The sequence below is a fragment of the Corvus hawaiiensis genome, chromosome 3, assembly GCF_020740725.1.
Source record: "Corvus hawaiiensis isolate bCorHaw1 chromosome 3, bCorHaw1.pri.cur, whole genome shotgun sequence".
Lineage (NCBI taxonomy): Eukaryota > Metazoa > Chordata > Aves > Passeriformes > Corvidae > Corvus > Corvus hawaiiensis.
This window is the reverse complement of record NC_063215.1, coordinates 2404320-2424413: the sequence shown is the minus strand read 5'-3', so window position 1 is coordinate 2424413 and position 20094 is coordinate 2404320. Positions and strand designations below refer to the sequence as shown.

General features: G+C 44.5%; 1 protein-coding gene across 3 annotated transcripts in view; it reads left to right on the top strand.

Moving 5' to 3' along the window:
- KIF13B (kinesin family member 13B) overlaps positions 1-20094 on the top strand; it is a 119967-nt gene that overhangs the window by 94802 nt on the left and 5071 nt on the right. For all 3 annotated transcript variants that reach the window (XM_048296328.1, XM_048296329.1, XM_048296327.1), the window contains 4 exons: positions 6035-6152; positions 6412-6545; positions 15833-15895; positions 17393-18371. In XM_048296328.1, coding sequence (XP_048152285.1) covers positions 6035-6152; positions 6412-6545; positions 15833-15895; positions 17393-18371 — 1294 coding nt within the window. The remainder of the gene's footprint in view (positions 1-6034; positions 6153-6411; positions 6546-15832; positions 15896-17392; positions 18372-20094) is intronic.

Below are 20094 nucleotides of genomic sequence, written 5' to 3'. Positions count from 1 at the left end.
TTTGCATGAGGTTTTGCTGCTCTTGGCCGTGGTTGTAGTTGCTGACAGAGACTCTGTGCTGCAGGAATGTGGAGCTGAGGTGGTGGAGCTGCTCCCCTTGCTTGCAGTGAGCTTCAATCCAAGGCACTTGTTCCTCAGGATGTGGAGGTGCAACCTCCCCAGCCGGGAATTTCTGGTTTTAAATGGATCTCTGGTTCCAAGGCCAGGCTGGACAGGGCTTGGCACAGCCTGGCTTAGCGGAAGTGTCCCTGCCCTGTGGAATTAGGTGACCTTCAAACCCTTCCATCCCAAGCTATTCTGTCATTCAGTGATCCCATTTCTGTAGGAAGATGAGCAAAAGCTTTTGTAATCTGAATGAAATAATAACAGATCCTTAAACGTCCCTTAAACGTCACAAAGCTCACTGGTGAGATCAGTCCTGTCCATTTTTTAGCATGAAGGATTTGAGAGTGGCTTGATAAGGCAGAGTTTTGGCTAAGCTGGATGTCTTTGTCCCTTGATGAGAAACTTGGTGGCAAAGAAATCTTCTCCAGCAGTCATGGGTTGTCATTTCATTGTTATTTTACCAGGAATTGGGTGTTGTTTATTACAATAAGCCAATCCCAAACAAGTTATTTGTTGTATCACAGGAAACAGCAGTCACAGGACAGTAACAGCACCTGAACTGGGTGCACAATATCGATGGAAGCCCTTGGCACATTGCAGAATATTCCTCTCCTTAACTTTTATTCCATTACTTTATTTCTCTTTCTGATTATCTCTCTCTGTTATCCCTTGCATTCCTGCTGCCTTTACCATGGATTTTTTATATATATTTTTTATATATATTTTATAGCTTTGTGGAAAGGGCTCCTGAGTCTCATCCCTCTGTGTCAAGCACCATCCGTGCTGGTAAAGTTTGGAATGTGGGTGCTGCTCCATTCTCCAGCACTCAGAAGAGCCAAGGCTCATTCCTCTGTTAAAATAATAAAAAAAAAGGAATATGAAACAAGCAAACAAGAATATTGTATGAGTTGGAATAAGAATTAAAGATGGTGTCAGTGCAACCACAACAGGCAGCTTGAAAGTTTCCAGAATTAGGGCATGGATTCATCCTGCAGACTTTGTTAGTAAAAACATGGATGGGTGGTGACACCCTCCTGAAGAGGTGGAAAAGTCCTTCTCCAGGACTGGAGCAGAGGTGTGGGATTGGTGCATTTTGGGGGAAAAAAACCACCTTGAAAGAATATCCCCGGGTGGTGACAGCACAGAGGGATTCCAGGGAGCAGGATGACTCTTCACACTGAGCTGTGTATTCCTGGGAAACATTTAAGCCAGCATTGGGAATTTTTAATAACTCCTGAGATGAAGCCTCCCCAGCTGGCTGAGAAGGCAAGGAGCTGTTTTCTGAATTTACTTCATAAGAGTTTTATGGACTTTCATGTTGTCAGCAGGACTGCACGTGGGCTCACCTCTGGGTTCTGTCTGCTTGCTTAAATGAGAAAAAGGCAATTTTTACTGCTGTTATCACTGCAGATGTGGTTAGGGGAGAGTGAGATGAGTTTGATTTCTCCTTGCACATCACACTTGTCAGGTGATGCAGGGGTATTGAGTGTCTGAGTGCTGATACCAGATACAGGGGATGAATTTTCATGTTCGAGGGGGCTTTTGTTGGAAATTTAATTTAATTTAATTCAGTTGGACACTGAATTTAAAAACTGAGTTGACTAAACTGGATGAATCAGAGGCACAATGAATGGAAGGCATCTCTGGGGTGTTTTACAGATCAGACTAAATCACATATTGGTGAAAAATGTCACAAGTTGCTCTTAAAACACCTCTGACAAGAACCATTTTGTCTTGGACAGTTGTCCTTCCAGTCCTTCCTGTCCAGTATTTGTAGCTCAAAATCTAAGTAAGACAAGATGGTGCCATTCAACCTTCAGTTTTTTTCTGGGAACCAGAGTTTATTTCAGCAAATTGATTACTGTGTAGATTGAATTTGAATAATCCTGCTGTTCATGAGAACAAGTGCCTTTTGTCCCAGCTGTGTGTCCCAGCTGTTTGCTTGTATTCCAGTGCTATGTGGTCACCTTTTCCTAAGCCTTTTCTGAACTGCTGAAATAATAAAACACAAGAACTATTCATTTCTCTTACCCAGTGGCTGCATTTTAATGGTCTGTCAACTTCAAGGAAAGATTTGTCAGGTAAAAGCCTCCAGATGACTTAGGCAGTGATGATCCCTACCTGCCCTAAAGGTTTTGTGCATGAAATAAATTCCCTGGGGTTTTTCATGGAGGATGTGTGAAAGAAGAGAAGGCAGAGGAGAAGAAGGAGAAGGTGTTATAAATATAAACTGCTTTATAAACAGCTCTGCATTAAAACACATCAAGGGACTTGCATTCTTCTGGTGGCTACTTTTGATTTGTTAAATTAAATCATTTGACCTCTGTTTGGTCACTTGGCAGAGACCAAATATATTCATGAAATGATGACTCCTCTGGGCAAATGATTTACAAGCTTCCTCTCTTTCTCTCACCACCCTTCTTGAGAGAGAAAAGATTCACAGCACTTAAATAATAATAAGAATAGACTTTAAATTTGTTGCGTTGCAGTTGGTGAATGCACAAAGCAGCACGGGAGGGTGCTGGATGACGTCCAGGTGGGAAACTTGGGAACTTCATCAAGTTGATGTAGTTAATAGTTCTTTTTATTTTTATTTTATTGAGATTGAGATGGGTCATCTTTCAATCCAGCTTAGTAAAATCATGCATGAATTCCCTGTGCACAATAGTTGACACTTCCAGTTGTCTCCAGTATTTTCTTTTCCATATGTTTCTCCACCTGTTGCCCTGATCAACCTAATTTTGATGGTTTGTTGTCATCTCTTGAGTTGAGGGTCACAAATCTGACGTTCAGGCTAAAATGATGATCTTTGCACTCTCCCCAATGCAAGTGTAATTAAAAAACCCAACATGCCTTAAGTAAACAACCACACAAATCTTTTACTCATTCCTGTTCTCAGGACCTTCATTTTATTTAGCCTGGCAAAATACTTAAAATTATTTAGAAGATGTAGTTTTCCATAGTACCAAGGCTGAAACAAAACTTCCAAAAGGTCCTAAAAATAAAAAAGGCTTTTCCTATGGGAAAAGTCACCAAATGTTGCCATTCTTTTTTTACAGGATGAATATTCTGAAAGTGTTCTGCTGGTTCGTTCCTACTGCATTTTTTCAGCATTCCCCAAACGGGTCTAGAAAGTCAAGATATTTGCCTGAAATCATTTTTTTCTTGGAACAGTCAGTGAAGGGCACTTGTGATTCAACAGATCATGACTCAGAAAATGATTTAGTTGCTCTTCACCTGCATTCAGTCCCTGTTCTACTATGCTACAATACTCCTTAAATTTGTAATATTCGTTCTGTTTCTTCTGTCTCTGTGCTCTCCAGAAGCACTTAGGCTTGGCTCAAGATGTGTCACCTTAATCCCTGTGTCTTTAAGTGGATCACTATCCCAAGATCCTAAAGGATCACTAATCAAGCTTTATGTTCTCCAAAAATGAAGCTTTCAGATGCTTCCCACCCTTCCATAGCTCTTTTTCCTCATCCAGTGCCAGCATCTACCAGGCTGATGGCAGATCAGGCCAGGAGGCAACAAAACCAATATTTCAAGATTATTTTGAGTCTTGTGCTGTTTGCTTGGAGTCTTCTGTTCTTTATTAATCTCTGCACATGGTAAGGCCACCTGGGAGAGAAACCTGCACTAATAGAAACACAAAAGCCAAAAAAGTGAAGGAGTTTGGGGGTGAGGAGTAGGAAAGATGGTTTCATGGAAGCATTTTGTGGAGCTTTCCAGCCTCAGACATGACTCTTGGACTTGTGTAAGACATAAATGAGTCAGGTCAAAGATAATGCTGGAATTGGAGGCTTAAGGCATGGGCAGAGCAGGAAGCTTTCAAGAAGGGCTTGAACACCAAAGTCCTCAAAAGTAGCAGACTAAACAAACCCCTGCTGCTCCCGGCCTGGGCTCCATCAGCTTGACATTCAGGATGGCTGCCTCAGTGACCTCAGACATCCATCAGGTATCCCAAATTCGACTTCCCAGCTGCAGCACTTGAGTGTACCTGGAGCAGGAGGGCTGAGGACAGGTCCTGCTCTGCCCAAGTGAAGGTTACTTGCTATTCAAAGCAGGAGAGCTTCCCTGGGACTGACTTATAGATCCAAATGGAAATGATTCCTGCCCTGGGCTGCTCACTGTGACCTTCAACCCATTGGAGAAATCTATTCCTCCTGTCCTGGCTTATTTATTATTTGTGAAACATTCATGACTTCAAGTTCCAGTTAAGATTAGTTCGGCTGCCTGTCATTTTTATGTTCAAGGTCACTTTAATTCCTTGCATCCAACAGTGGGAAGCTTCTTGAAAAGGCACATTTTCCCCCTCTTCCTCCAGGAAAAAATACTGGAAACTTACAGTCTGGGATGCAGCAGGTCCATCGATCCCTTGTAACTCCTTTTTAGTATGTTCCCTGCACATTTTACTGTGGAAGTATTTCTCTTCCTGTTCTGTCTTTTAAAACACAAGGAAAATTCAGGTGTACAATAAAATCCAGATGTTGCACCAGCCACAGCAAAACTCTTCACACACACACACACACGCATAAAAAATAGTATCAAACTTCAGTTTGTATCAGTTTGGCTGCACCATCCTGTCCTTGCAACCTCTGGTCATGGAAAGGAGAAGCTTTGCAAGCTCGTCCTGAGAACATTTTGCCACCTGAACAGGACGACACTTTCCCACAAGACCCTGAGACTCCTTGAAGAGTCTGAGACTGGACTTTTTTGACCCAGAGACTCATAAATGGGTATTGAATTGCCCTCAGGTCTCCTATAAATGAAGTAAATGAGAAGGAACTGCTTTGGCAGGCATTGCATGTGTGCCTCCCTCAGACGTTGTCAGGACAACCCCATGGAATTATGGTTTCCCTTCCAGCTCTGCACATCCAGTTTGGTGAAGCAAAACCAAACCCTGTCCTGCACCCACATGAAACTTCCAGCAGAGACACACCCTGGCCAGTCACTTGGAGTAATCAGACAAACCTGTGAATGATTTTACCTATCAAGATGAGAGAATTAGTAAAAAATGGATTTTGCCACGTAGATTCTTGACACTCACATGCTGATGGGAGAGAGTGGCCTGGGGATTCTAATCTCTGTTAGCCAGGAGGCTTTGTCACCGAGCCAGTTTCTGGCTGTGAGTCTGAGAGGAAAGTTCCAAAACCACAGTTTTGGACCTTTTTAAAAGCAGGAGAAATCACCCTCATGTGCAGAATGGTGTGTGGGATCCATGGGAAAACCCAACCAGAGAACCTTGGGATCTTGGGAAAGCAAAGGAGCTGCTCTTTTCTCTGTCATTGTTTCTTCCTCATCTGCCTCAGGCTCTTGTAGGGCTGAAAATAATCTTACTTCATCTTCACTAACCATGGGTCCAAACCCTAACCTGACCTGATCTTTTTGTGGCTCCTGCTGTCCACAGCTTGGATATTCCAGCTTTCTCTTTTCCAGGCTGTTGGAAAACGTGGCAGTGCCACAGCTGCTTCCTCTTGATCTGATCAACTCCTCCTTTCTCTGACTCCAGGCACAAACATCCAACCTTTAGGTCTTGTATTACTTGTCTTGTTCAGAGCTCTGTCCTCACCCCTTTTTCCTGACACTGCTTCCACTACTCCTTAGCAGATCCACAAAATATTCAGGAATTTTGGGCAGACAGCACCATATTATTTTCACCTGGTTGTAACATACCTTCCAAAACAGAGCAGCACACCTGAGTGAAATACTACAGCTGTGAGGTCTGGAAATAAACTTCTTCTGTGCCTTGGTGCTGAGGGTGCTCATCTTTGCAGGGCTGGGTCTGCCAACTAAAAGCACCCCTGGGGAAGGGTCTTTCCTCAGCTCTGGCACTCTGAGCTTGGCAGAGGGGCTGTGCAGGGTGTGTCAGGATTGCAGTGCTCCTGCTGTTGTGCTAACTTGGAAAACTAAAACTTTTTTTCTCCTCTAGGGTCGATGGGAGAGTCAGCAAGATGTGTCCCAAGGTGCCACAAACTCCAGTAGAGGCATTAGCCCATCTCGTACCTCCCTGCCGGGCTCTGGGCAGCAAAACCACTCTCCTGATCCAGGTAAGAGCTCTCCTACAGCTCAGAGAATTCCCTAAAAGAGAAATGAAGTCACTGCAGCTCCTGAGTGTCACAAGAAGCTGAGCTGCTCTCAGAGAGTGCTTTCCCTTGGATAATTCTTCAACCATAGAAGCCATCTCAGACTAGAAAGAAGAGGTTTTTACATTTTTTGTAGAGGGTTTTGGGTCAGCTTTGGGTTGGTTTTTTTTCCCTTTCTCCAAAGAATAACTGTTTTCATATTTCAATATTTTTTTTCCAACAGGTATTGGTAGCCTGGCTGCTTCCTACCTGAATCCTGTCAAGTCCTTTGTGCCTCAGATGCCAAAGCTGCTGAAGTCCCTCTTCCCTGTCAGAGACGAGAAGAAAGGCAGGCAGAGCTCTCCCCTTGCACAGCAGGTAAAGCATTAAATCACCCACAAAATTCAATATTGGTGAGTGCTGCTGGACTTGCTGGCAAAGAGCTGTTTTATAAAAGTTGTTGCAGAGCAAACCAAGCTTTTAGGCACAGCAAAGCCTCGTGATCCACTTCCCCTCCATCCTGTCCAGGGATAGTGGAGCTGCTGGAACTTATTGATACACACTCAGCCCACTTGGCTTTTTGCAGGTGCCAGCTCCACTCCCAGTGTGATTTATGGGCCTCCCACTCGCAGCAACAATACTGAAATTTATGAAGGTTACTTAGTGGTGTTTGTGTATTGCCAGGAGGAAAATGTAATTCTATTTTTAATTCCTTATTTCATATCCCATCCCCTCCCACCCCTCGCCTTTTACCATCTTTTCCTGTCTACTTGGGGCAGTTGCTTTTGTTCATTTTTATCTATTCCACGTGTCAGGGAAGCATTTGATTTCCTTTTTTTCTTTTGGGTGTTGTGCTACAGAGCTCCCACCTGCTCCAGATGGGGCTTCTGTGCTCTGAGCAGAAGTGAATGCATGGTCAAACTGACTGAAAAAAACAGTTCTGTCTTTTAAAAAGACACCAGATGAAATAGAGAATCCCATAAAAAATAATATAATCTCCTTCATTTGCGAGGCTGTGGTTTATTTATCAAGGAATATTTCCCTATAAAGTAAATTTTGAAGGTTCAACAGACTGCTGTGAAGATGAATCTGGAGCCGGATCTCGTGAAAGTTTTTGGGAGTCCTTTCTGTCCATGCTGGCTCTGCTCTCATCCTCTTCCCTTGCCTGGAGTTCTGGAAGCTCATCACTTGTTAACTCAGACTTTTCCTCAACTCTTGCCATGCAGACAAACATTTTAAAGAGTATCTTCCTCAAAACACAGCAAAACAAACCCTACAATCCCTGAATAACTCTTTTTTTGTGGTTGGATCCAGGTATTTTGTTCTATTGTTTGCTACAACTAAATTTGCTGTTCCAAGAACATCCCGAGACCACAGGAAGTTGTTTTGGCATAGTAGAAATACAGTAAAATATTAAATAAATAGAGCAAAAATAAATCCACTAACACTTAAATATTTTTAAAAGTAACTTATGACACATCTAGCACAAATAAGAATGAGGCAGATTTAAAATATTTTTGACTGGGGATTCATTTCACATTTTCGTGTTGCCTTTTGCTTGCTGTTGAGGCTGGAATTGTACAAACCCCCTCATCTATGAACTGTAGAGAATTAAAATGAAGGTGGTGGCTTTCTTTCAAGGTATTTGGGTGTGGAAAGATGCAAATAGGTGCTCTTACAATTGCAGTGAGAGCCTTTTACACCTTCTTGAATTCTCTGTGAATCAGTGAGAGCTGAGAGGAGAATCGAGGCCTAATTTCCTGCCTCTAGTCTAACCACCTGTTCCCACTCCTTTCCTGTTCAAGATCAGTCGTGGATGATTTGTCTAGAAATCAAGTTTTAAACTACAGAGACATCTCTTTAATGAGATTTTAGTTTATGTTATGCATTACTATGGAAAGTCAACCAGGTCGTGATCTCAGTGATTTTTAATGGGAGGGGAAATGCTATTAATGCTTTGGTTTTTAAAATAATAAGAGGACTGTGGGATGCTTTAATGCTTGGTTGCACTGGAGAGCAACCCAGGCTTTCCATGACCACTGGATCTGTGTAATAAAATGCAATTTTAGAATCATTCTCTGCTTTCAGATTTTGCAGTGGAACCAATCAGTTGTATTGCAAAGGCACTTCCCTGGTTTCAGAGGTTTTACAAATTCCTTGTGCTCTATCTGTAGGGAAACAGGGCTTCTTCACTGCTGTCAGCAATCCCAGGGAATCATGGAATATCCTGAGTTGGAAGGGACCCACAGGGATCATTGCTCCAACCCCTGGCTCTCCACAGACATCCCAACAGTCCCACCCTGTGCATCCCTGAGAGCGCTGTCCCAGCATTCCTGGAGCTCTGGCACCTTTGGGAATGTCACCATCCCCTGGGGAGCTGTTCCAGTGCCCCACCACTCTTGGGGGGGAAAAACCTTTTCCTAATCCCAACCTAAGGAAAGGTGCACAGAAGAGAGAGAGAAAACCTGAAGGAATTGCCCCAGAATCAGCTCCAGCTTCTTCTGTGCAGCACAAAAATAAAGAGGTGCCTTTGCAGCAAGCCTGGCTTGAAGATCATAAATATCCCATCCCATAATCTCCCGTGCTGCTTCTTTCTAATGGCCTGAGGATGCAAATGTGGGCAGAGGAATTGAGCTGGAGGTGGTGATGGATGGCTGAGGGACACGGGGGGCTCGGGGGGTCACTGCCAGGCCGTCAGCTTTAGCACCTCATCCCTCACCTGCCAGAGCCAGGCAGGCAGCCAGGAATTCCTGTGGAACTGGAGAAACTGCGCCACGGAGGGGACACAAAAATGATCTTTCTGAGCCTCAGAGAATACAGAACAGCACCTCTAGGTCTGTGGGAGAAAAAAATTGTAGTGCACAGTGGCAGGGGACATAAATAAACATGCAAGGGAGGAGAAGTGGGTGGTAAACTGCAAAAGTACGAGGGGGAGGCAAAGCCAAAAAGGACTTTCTGGGTTTAATTCCAAAGGAATCTGAGCCTTAACTGGGAAGTGCTGGAGTTTTGTTGCTCTAAACAACAATTTGGGAGAGCGAGGTTCAGGAATAGAAATGACAAAGAGGATGGAAAGATCTAAATCATCCTTTCCTGGCTGGAAGCTGAGATATGGGGAGATCCAGGTTGGATTTTGGGAAAAGGTTCTTCCCCCCAGAGGGTGCTGGGGCACTCTGAAGCAACTCCCCAGGGAATGGGCATGGCCCCAGGGCTGCCAGAGCTCCAGGAGCGTTTGGACAACGCTCTCAGGGATGCACAGGGTGGGATTTTGGGCCATGGGGTGCAAGGCCAAGAGCTGGGCTGGATGATCCTGGTGGGTCCCTTCCAACTCAGGATATTCCATGATTCCATGATTCCATGGAAAGCAAGTTTCCAAAGGAGCAGGACTGAACCTTTATCCAAGTCTGGAGTTGAATTTAAGTTCACCGTGACCATTCCAAGTGGGTGCGGTACCAAATCTCTGATCCTGTGCCAGTAAAAAAGGAGATCAGTTCTGATCAGTCATTACAAAAATACACTTCTAAATTTTTTTAGCAGCTTTTTATTTCAGTCCTGCCCATTGCTTAGAGTGGCATCAACCTTGAAGCAAGTGAGCCCACACAAAATTATCTTCACAAAGTGATCTTCCCTTGTTTAGAGTGGTTGCTGGAGCTTCCAAAAAAACAAAAAAAAAGCAGAGACATCCCAGTCAAGGTGGTGGCAGTGAACAAAATTGCTGTCTTTGACCTTCTGCTGCAAGTTTAGTAACTAATCTGGAGAATAATGAACCGCAATTAATGAAATCTGCTCTCGTATTCAAGTGTGTTTCTCAGACAGCACATAAAATAATTGAAAGAACTTCCTGCTCTCTAATTAGTTAGATTGAATTAATTTGGCATAATAGGATTCTTTATGTAACTCGCAGAACGGCTTCCGATGAAGCTGTTTATGTACCTAAAAGATTGGGTTCTGATGAAGCTGTTTATATACTTTCAAGTTAGAAAATGCCTCTTTTCTCCTTTATCTGGTGCCTTTAAATTAATTGCCAGTAGTCTGTAAATAAAAAAATTTAAAAAAAAAAAAAGCCAACAATTGAAACCTTTCTCGATGGCTGGAATTGCTTTTTATTCTCCCAGCCTGTTCTGGAAAAAGCTGAGAACCACAGAGTGCAAGATTTGGAGCCTTCTGCCCCTCACTTCACTGCTTGTGGGGAAAAGCTTAGAATCCTTGTGTAAAACATGCAGGTGGATGGAGAAGCAGAGTTTCATCTCTCTGTGCTTAATTATATCATGTAATTGAAACTCCTCTTTTTTATCCACATGCTAAGGCTTTCCCAGGGTACACCAAGCAGAATTCCTGTTCTTTTCCCTTGTGACCCCGTGGCTCTCCAGGAGCTGCCTGTGTAATTGCATTTCAGGGCATCACTGGGTGCTGACATTAAAAATGGACATATTAAATATCAGTTTCTGGTTTTTTGGCATTGGTGTGGCAGAAGGAAATTCCTGTGGCCAATTTGATGAGTGGATTTTGGTCACCTTCCTCTCCAAGAATCTTTTTGGATGCTCAGATGTCTTTTGTTAGCACGTGGCTTAAGAGAGAGATCTTGAGTCACAGATTCATTTTTTTAAAAAATGATAATAAACTCTTTGAATTTCCATGTTTTTCATTTGTGCTTTATGGTGTAGCCACATGGAGAGGGCAGCTGTCACTTCTTTCCCTTCCACCTTCTGATGCAGACATAGAAATTAATCTTAAAAATGAATGAAATGCAGTTAATGAAAGGCTTTCTAAATAGACAAAGCCCCTTTTCTGGCAGTCCATTAAAAAATAACAGTTTCATGGATGGGCCTGGTGCACAGTGTAATTGCTAGAACTGACATTCCTTAATCAAATGTAAATAATGTGGCCTCAGAGAACCTTCTTTAACATCTTGAGGGCTTTCTTTTTTTCAGAGTTTCAAGTAAAAACTCATTTGGATGCTACAATCAGCAGAGCTCCACAGCAGAGCTCGTATGTCTCCTTGTGACTCAGTTGTTGGTGTTTTGATTTCTTTCTGAGCTCAGTTTTCGCTGTCATCCTCAAATACAAATCGTTTTTGATGAGAATGAGTGTGGAAAACTGACTTTGGAAGTTTCAAACCGCTCAAATTTCTTTATAAACTAACTTAAAAATGGGTATGAATTACTCTTTTTATCTGCCAGGACCTAGAAATGAAGTAATTTAGCTGCATAGAAAATGGTGTGGTTCATTTTGTATAAATGGTACTAGAAAGGGGGAATTCTGAAGTCTTATTACAGGCTGAAATCTTCCACAAAGGGAAGGTGGAATTAAGAGGGGGTTGTTTGGGTTAATGTTTAAACACGGAGTGTATTTAGAAAAGAAAATGAACAAACACCAAAAAACCTCAACAAATTAACTTGCACTGGATTTCAGATCTCCTTGTGGAAGGCAGGAGATTTTATATTTGAGTGATTAATGACTTCGCCCTTGATTTTAAAATAATTTTGAAGAGGAATATTGTTGGGGGCAGGGAGGGAGTACCTTTTAAGAGAAGAGCAGTGGAAATTTGGGATAATGTCCCGTTAGGATTGTATCAACCTTGGCTAAACCATTCCTGGCACTTGATTTACCAAAATATGAATATCGATCTAATATCGATATCTAACTGAGACAGACAAAAACTCTCTAACAGTTTAGAGTTAGAAAGTGAATGTTTTATTTGGCGCCAGGCTCAGTGTGGGATAGCTCCCTAAGACACAGGGCCCTGATCCAAGCAAACACAGCGCTTTCTATTTACAAAAATTATGAATATCCAAAATACAAATGCATATTCATAACATTAACACCTCCCATTCTCCGCTTCATATGGAAATGAGCTTAAATGTCATTAAGCATGCGTAGTGTGTGCTCTGAATGGAGTCAGTGGTCTTGAATTGGGTCAGTGGTGCCAAGAAAGATGAAGTAACTCATCTTCCTCATTTTGACCTTTTCGCCTCTCTGAACTTTAACAATCCTAATTACTTTAGTGACCTCTTAAGTTTCCTCTTGCGTGACTTTTGAACGGGTTCCCACCAAGGGAGGAAATTGGTAATTGTCCTTGTTCCCTACACCAACTTATCAATGTTTCTGTTCCTCGTTCTAAGCACAGCTAAGCAAACATACAAATGACAGATCATCAGTTATTCAGTAATCAATTACTAACATCTTAAAACCCATTTCAGGTCCAGCTCTCTTAACTATTTTAATTAGCTCTAGCTAATTGGGTCCAAATTCCTTCCTATTCTAACTAATTTCAACACAGCTAGCCTGTAACTAAAATCTTTATGATTCTATGTTTCACACTCACAGGACAATTCTTGGCTGCCCTGGCCCGATCTGTTCTCTTAAATGCCACTGAACTTTGTGCATATTGGGTGTTAATACTGAGGGATTTTCATCCAAGTGACACGAAATCAAAGGCTTTGCACTGAAGTCATCAGCCACCGCTGCCAGAGGCGTTTTACAAAGTGTTTAATGACACAGGAATACCAAATGAGTTTTGCTGAGCTCTTCGAAGAGGTGGCCATTGTATGTGTGTGGAATCTATGGGATGAAAAGATGTTCATTCAGGATTAGTGTTGGTGCCTCTGTTACTGGGGACAGACACACAATTGCTTTTCCTCTTCAAGCTCACCAGCGTGGCAGGTTGGGCTCTCTTTTGGTCACCTCGGAGAATGTGCAAAGTGACCCCTCAGTGAGCACAAAATGCGCACGCGTAGAGATCAAAGGTTCGTAGAACCACCATGGAATCACAGAATGGTTTGGGTTGGAATGGACCTCAAAGCTCATCCTGTCCCGCCAGGGACACCTCCCACTATCCCAGGGTGCTCCAAGCCCTGTCCAACCTGGCCTTGGACACTTCCAGGGATCCAGGGGCAGCCACAGCTTCTCTGGGCACCCTGGGCCAGGGCCTCACCACCCTCACAGACAGGAATCCCTTCCCAATATCCCATCCATCCCTGCCCTCTGGCACTGGGAAGCCATTCCCTGTGTCCTGTCCCTCCATCCCTTGTCCCAAGTCCCTCTCCAGCTCTCCTGGAGCCCCTTTAGGCACTGGAGGGGCTCTGAGGTCTCCTTGGATCCTTCTCTTCTCCAGGCGAACACCCCCAGCTCTCCCAGCCTGGCTCCAGAGCAGAGGGGCTCCAGCCCTTGGAGCATCTCCATGGCCTCCTCTGGACTCTCTCCAGCAGCTCCACGTCCTTCTGCTGTTGGCCCCAGGGCTGGAGCAGCTCCGCAGGTGGGGTCTCAGAGGGGCAGAATCCGCCCCTCCCCTGCTGCCCACGCTGTGGGATCATCCCAGCACACGGGGGATTTCTGGGATGTGAGTCCACCCACCTGGGGCATGTCCAGCTTCTTTATATCCTCACAGTCACCCTGCACAGAGCAGCAGCTCTTAGGAGAAGACAATCAAAGATGCTTTAAAGTGAACTGCTTTCATCTTCTCCCTCACTCCGTGTTTTGTCAGCTTGGTTGAAGAAATTCTGCCAGAAACCATCACACTGTAAACGGGCCGTGTTTTGCCAGTGGATAAACAGATACGTCGAGTTTAGCAGTCACTATCTACAAACATTTAATAATAGAATTTGGCTCTGGATCCAGAAATATTTTTCATCCAGCAATGTCTTCCCACACAGTCCCAACACGTTTTTTTTTTTCAGTGCCCCCCTCCACAAGGAATTTGACTGCGTTTCATCCCACAGATCTGGTGTGGTGCCCTCGCTGCCCCAGTGAGGCTGTTCCTGCCCATCTGCTTCTTGTCAGCACCAAAGCTGGGCAAGTGCCACCTCTCATAATTGCTTTTTTCTCCGTGTTTTTCTAAACTTTGCTTGGCAAAGTTACTGTAGTTTGGAGATCTGTCATCCTTTCAGGAGGAGAACTTGATGAGGAGTGATTAGAGCCTAATGGTTTTCTTTTTTTTGCTGTGTGATACCAACTGGATTTTTAGATTTTTGTGGATTTGCAGGCTGTAAGACTGGAGGTTTTGGAGAGATAAAAAACCAAAACAAACACTTCCCTCTGTTTATTTATTTTAAAGGGAGAAAAGGAAATCAAAGGAACTGAGAATTAGCTTGAAGCACTTTTTCTTATTCCAATTCTGAGTGCTTATTTCTGGATAATAAGCACTGGACAAATTTTGTAAAATCTAAAATTTGCAGGGTTTCTTCACTGGTTTATTCTGATCCATCTGGTTCCTGGAGCCCCAGGTTCTGTCCCAGTGAGGATCTCAAAATGCTCAAACTCATGCACCCAAAACAGAGCCAGTTTGCCCTGAACCCTATTCCAGTGGTGAATTTTATTTAGCACGTTTAGGAACAAGCAAAAACCCCTCCTCTCCTGATTCCTTTCATTGAATTGGAGCTTTAATGTCTTCAAAAATTTTATTTGGGTCCACTGTGACCTTCTTGGGGTTTTGTGCATCTTTTGTCTTTATTTTCTACTTTGAACCACCTTGGTTTTTTTAATGCCTGGCAATCTCTCTATAAATAATAACTGTTCTTTTCTCCTATGATTATTCCTCTTGAGGGTCAGTTTAGTCATATTCCTGCTTTGCTGGGCTTAGAAGGGAGGCAAGAGAAGATTCCTTCCTCTTCAGCTGGAGGGTTTCAGTGCTTTAAACAGATTGTTGAGTTCTGGGAATCACATCTCTGGGAGCTGAGCACTGCCTGGGTGTTTGTACAGAAGGAATTCTCAAGTCCCTTGGAGAAAAAAAGAATAAAAGCAGACAGCTCCCAAATTGTGTAATGTGTCTCCCTTACGGAGCTCTTCCCCTCAAAGTCTGAACCTGCACTTGCAGTAAATTATTTAACACAGCTAAAGAGATGTTCCTGCCTTCTTCTCCCCTCTCCTTCTCTTCGTGCTTCCCTTTCCTGAGGTTCTGCACTGAACTGGGGGTTCCTTTCCCTCCTGTGTGACAGCCCAAGCCAGCAGCGTAGCCCCAGATTTGTATCAGCTGTCACAATGTGCTGCTCTGGTCTCAGGAGAGGGATTATTTCAAATCTGCCACATAAAAACCTGAATATGGAGCGAGGGAGGGCCATTTCTTGTCAGTATCCAACGCCCTGCAGCAGCAGTGGGAATGCCCTCCTGGAAAAGACAACGCACAGACCTGGATTCTGCCTTGCTTCTTGAGTTAAAGCCAATAATGCTCAGATCCAAACTGGTATAGGGACTGGAGATGGAGACGGAGTTCTGGAGATCAAATTGTGGGATACTCAAGGTTGGAAAAGGCCTTTAAGATCATCAAGTGCAACAATAACTCAGCACCAGCCCCATGGTCAGGACCAATCCATGTCCTCAGGTGCCACATCCATGTGGGTTTTGAACACGTCCAGGGATGGGGCAGCCACAGCTTCTCTGGGCAACTTATGCCAGGGCCTCACCACCCTCACGGGGAAGGATTTTATCCTCATATCTAACCTAAATCTTTTTTAGGTTAAAACTGTTCTCTGTTCCCTCTGCCAGGGTAAAAAGTCTCTCCTCTTTTTTTGACAAACTCCGTTTCAAGTACTGAAAGCCCAGTTTAATTTTCCATCCTTTCATGACAAAGGTTTGCTTAGGATCCTACATTTCAAATACAAACTTTAACATTTACCAGTTTGACAATATTTAATCCTTTCATTGAATGATTCTCTTTGTTTACCTCCCCCCAGGCTGTCCCACGAATTATGGTTCAGTCAGCCAGTCTGGATGCCAGTGCTGCCAGGATAAAACAGGTGAGCACATCCCAGGATGTGAGGACACAGTTTTTCTATTCACCTGCCAGAGGTGGCTGAAGCATCAGCTGCTTAAAACCTGTTGCACTTGAGCTGTTGCCTCGCTGTGAGACAGTGAAATTCTGTCTGGGCTGCTGGGTGTTATAGGTCCTGGTAAAATCTCCTCTCCTATTCCTGGTTATATTTTTATACTTGAAAGCATTAGCAGATAATTAGCTGAAATTTAGCTGGTTTGCTGCTTTAAAAGGAAAATTTCTAGGCTCTGACAGTGTCTATAAGCAGGATGTGGCTGTTATTCCAAGTGTGGAGCTTAATTCCCCATTTTGCCATAATATCAGGGAAAAACTCTTGCTAAGCTGGAGAGAAAATAGACCCTGTGATCTCCCACTTCTCAGCAGAACTTCAGTCCTTGAGCAGCACATCAGCTTCCTCCCACTGTGCTTTTATTGTCTTGGAAAACTGTGTGTTATCCAAAGGGATAATCCAGAGAAAGAGCTCCTGAGTCCACATGGACACCACCCTTGCCATAGGAACGTGAACACTGTGGCTTTAATCTGCTGGAATATGTAGTAAAAACCCACTTTAAAAAAAATTATTTTATTTTTTATTACATTTCACTTAGCAATAACAAACCTTTGGTGCTGAAATTCCTGTAATCCAGTCAAATCCCTCTTTCTTCAAATACTGCTTATATTTCCAGCAGAAAAGGCATTTTGGGAATAAGCTGAAAATCCTGTAGTTTGGGACACTCAGCCACTAGATGGGAGAAATCACAAAATTGTGAATAATAAACAAAAATGTTCACCTGAGACAGGATTTGTTCAAATCTGCCCTTCTCCAACCCCTTTTTTTCCCCCCTTTCCTATTAGCACTCCCCTCCCTCCCTCCTTCCCAAAGAGATTTAGAGACATCCTAATCTTTTAGAGTACATGTGCTGGCGAAAGATATTGATCTATCAGATTTAGTAAACTTTACAGCCAAGAAATACATCACTGAAATGGGCTGTTAATCTCATGAGGTGCAGTTAATTTCATCCTCTGGAAGTGCGAGGTGCTGGCGGCGCTGAGGTGGGAATGGCATTTGGAAACGGGGACAGAAATGACACTTTAGGTGCAGGGGGATGATTTATCCACCCAGAGAGTTAAGCCAAATAACCATGAGAGACTTATGGATCACGGCTGGTTCCCATTCCATATAAATCCTGCTGTTCAAACAGCAAATGACCATTCCTGTAATATAAATAATTTTTCAGTAAATATTGGGGAGCGTATTTCTCGGGGTTGACACTTCCCTTATTAATGCAAGGAGGGAGCTGACAATCCTCCCAGGCTGGCAGGGCTGACTTGGGATCAGCTTCCATCTTCTGGAGATTGCAGCTACACAGGGATTAAGATAAAGCTCAAAGCCTTGGTGCTTCCCAGAGGTCTTGTATGTGTGCTTTTAGCTCAGATATTTTGGATAACAGAGCCCCACGTTCCCTCTCCCCCTGTGTTTCAGATGAACCAAGAGGAAGCAGGGAAGCAGCCACTGGAAACCGTGGCGCAGACGCCCGAGGTGGACAAGAGTCTGGAGAAGACACCCAAAGTGCCTTTGCAGCAGCCCACGGGGGACACCCAGGCCCAGGACTGCCAGGAGGGACCTCCAAGCCCCCTGAGTGAAGCCTCCAGCGGGTACTTCTCCCACAGTGTCTCCACAGCCACCCTCTCCGAGGCCCTGGCAGCGGGAAGCGACGCTGTGGCTCAGCCAGGAGGTCCAACACCTGCAGGGAGTGACTCCTCAGCTCCTGCAGTGGCTCAAGTCCCTTCTGACATGCAGGGACACTTGGACAGGGCTTCTGAGAGCTCTCTGGGCACAAAGAGGGAGAATCCCCCCACCTTCAGCCTTCCAGGTGCTCCCCCCAGACCGAGGGACGGCCACGAAGTGAATGGAAAGTCTTGCACTTCTTATCCCAGCGAGCAGGGGAACGATGCCTCTGCAGCCACTGATGCAAAACCCTTTCTCTCTACCTCCACTCCGAAGGAGTCGATATCCAAACAATCGGTGGAGTCAGCAGGACAAGCCAGAAAAAAGGAAACGGCTTCTGGGGCTTCGGAACTGGGGTTTCCCAAAGCTCAACCCGAGCAGCCCAGCGCTGCAGCCTCCCCCTTCAAAATCCAGAAAGTGAAGACATCAGAGCTGAGATCCTTTACCAGCATGCTGGGATCAGATCCCACGAGTTCCCTGGGCACAGAAGAGCAGCGGGAAGGAGAAAAGAGCACATCCAGTGCCCGTGGACTGAACCACAATGGGGCAGAGACAGCAGAGGAAAAACTGGAGGTGATTTCTGACTCTGAAGATGCCAACGAAATTCCCGAGTGGCTGAAAGAAGGAGAATATGTCACAGTTGGCACGAACAAGACGGGCACCGTGAGATACATCGGGCCCACAGACTTCCAGGAGGGAACATGGGTTGGTGTCGAGCTGGATTTGCCTTCAGGTAAAACATCCCCTGGATCAGGTGGGAAGCAGCTGGTGTGTCCCAGCTGGTAGAGCTCATCCTAAAGCTGCTTTTTTGGGGGTTTATTACCCACTGCGGGGTTTATTGCCCATTGCTGGAGGCATTTTGAAAAGGGAAATGTAAAAGGTCTTCCCTGCTGTCATCTTTTCCCAAACCTGCTCTCACTTCCAACCGCTTCAAGATCCCAAACCATTCTATGACCCCTGACTGTCCCTTTTCAGTCATTTCTTTGGCTTCTTACACTGGAAGCAGGAATCAGGATTCCTTTTCCATGCAGTTTGCTAAGCAGTAGCTGCAGGAGACAGGCCTTGTGTCCGTCGATTCTCTTCTGGCCTTCTGCTGTGAGGATGAGGGTGTTCAAAGCACAACAGGAGCTGTGGGATTTAGCTCAAAGGGACATTTAGGCTGAATGAGCCACAAAGGCTCTTAATAGGTATTAAGAGGTGTAATAGGATTTTATTTGAAAGTAAGCTTTAAAATTGCAAAAAAAAATATTTGTGTGTATGTAGTGTATATATATATATATATATATATATATATATATATATACACACCTCCCCTATATGTGTGAAAAGCAGTGGGAAATAATCATCCACCGACCACCAGCTCGTACAGATAATTTGAGGGGTTTTTCACCATCTTATTTGTCATCCCTGCCTGACTTTTACCTGTACAGCTGTGGAATTCCCAGAATTTAGGGTTTCCACGATTTTTTGGAATCCAGGGTGCAGTTCCTGGAGAGGCTGTTGCTGTTCCTGTGGTGTCGGTGTGGGAATAGGGTGTCCCCAGCACAAGAGGAAAGGAAGATGATGGCTGGGATTTGATCCCTGCTGGAGTCCAGGCTTCCCAACCCCTTTCTTCTCCAGGAGCAGGCAGGACTGGGGGAAGGCAGGGCATGCCAGTGGAAAATCCAGGAGAGGCACAGTGGCAGTGAGAGGATTTGGGTTACCCAGGGCACATAAAGTTCCTTATTCCAATCCTTCTAGCCAAGTGCAGCATTCCCAGGCTGGGTGGTGAATCAACACATCCCAGGGAGCCCACGCTGCTCCCTGCTGCACATTTCCCTGGACTGGAGCAGTTCATCCAGCAGAACTGTTCAGGATCCAGAGCTCCTGTATCTTCCCTGTGCGTGGTGTGTTCATCAGAGCTGAACTGGGCAGTGACTTCCCAGCAGGTTTCAGAAAACTCTCTGGAGTTTTCCATCCTGGAAAGCAAACTGGAGCTGTTGATCCTTTTGCAAGGTGCAGTAGTTCCTCAGTCCTGAATTTGTGCCTCATTTAAAAAAAAACCAAAAACATATTTACAGATTCATTTCAGTTTTGGAAGGTCACCTTCCCTCTGTCAGGCTGCTCCAGTGCTAATTCTGTTTGCATATCCCAGTAAGCAGCAGCTTCCATGGAAAAGTCAGGAGATTTTTGGCCTGCTGAGGACTCAGCTGCTGATGTTGCTGGAATTTTTTTCCCCCATTCCATTTCCACAAGGATTAAGACCCTGCTTTGTTGGAGCCTATCTGGCTTCTCACACATCTGGAGCTTCACTTGGGGAATATGGGCACACTCTGTCATGCTGCAAACAGGGACAGAACTCTCAGGACAGGGAAATCAAAGTCCTGGCCACGTCAGGGTACTTTGGACCCAACATGGTGATGGTGGAAGGGAGAAGGAAACACCCCAAAAGCTAAAGAGGTGACTTTATGTCATTT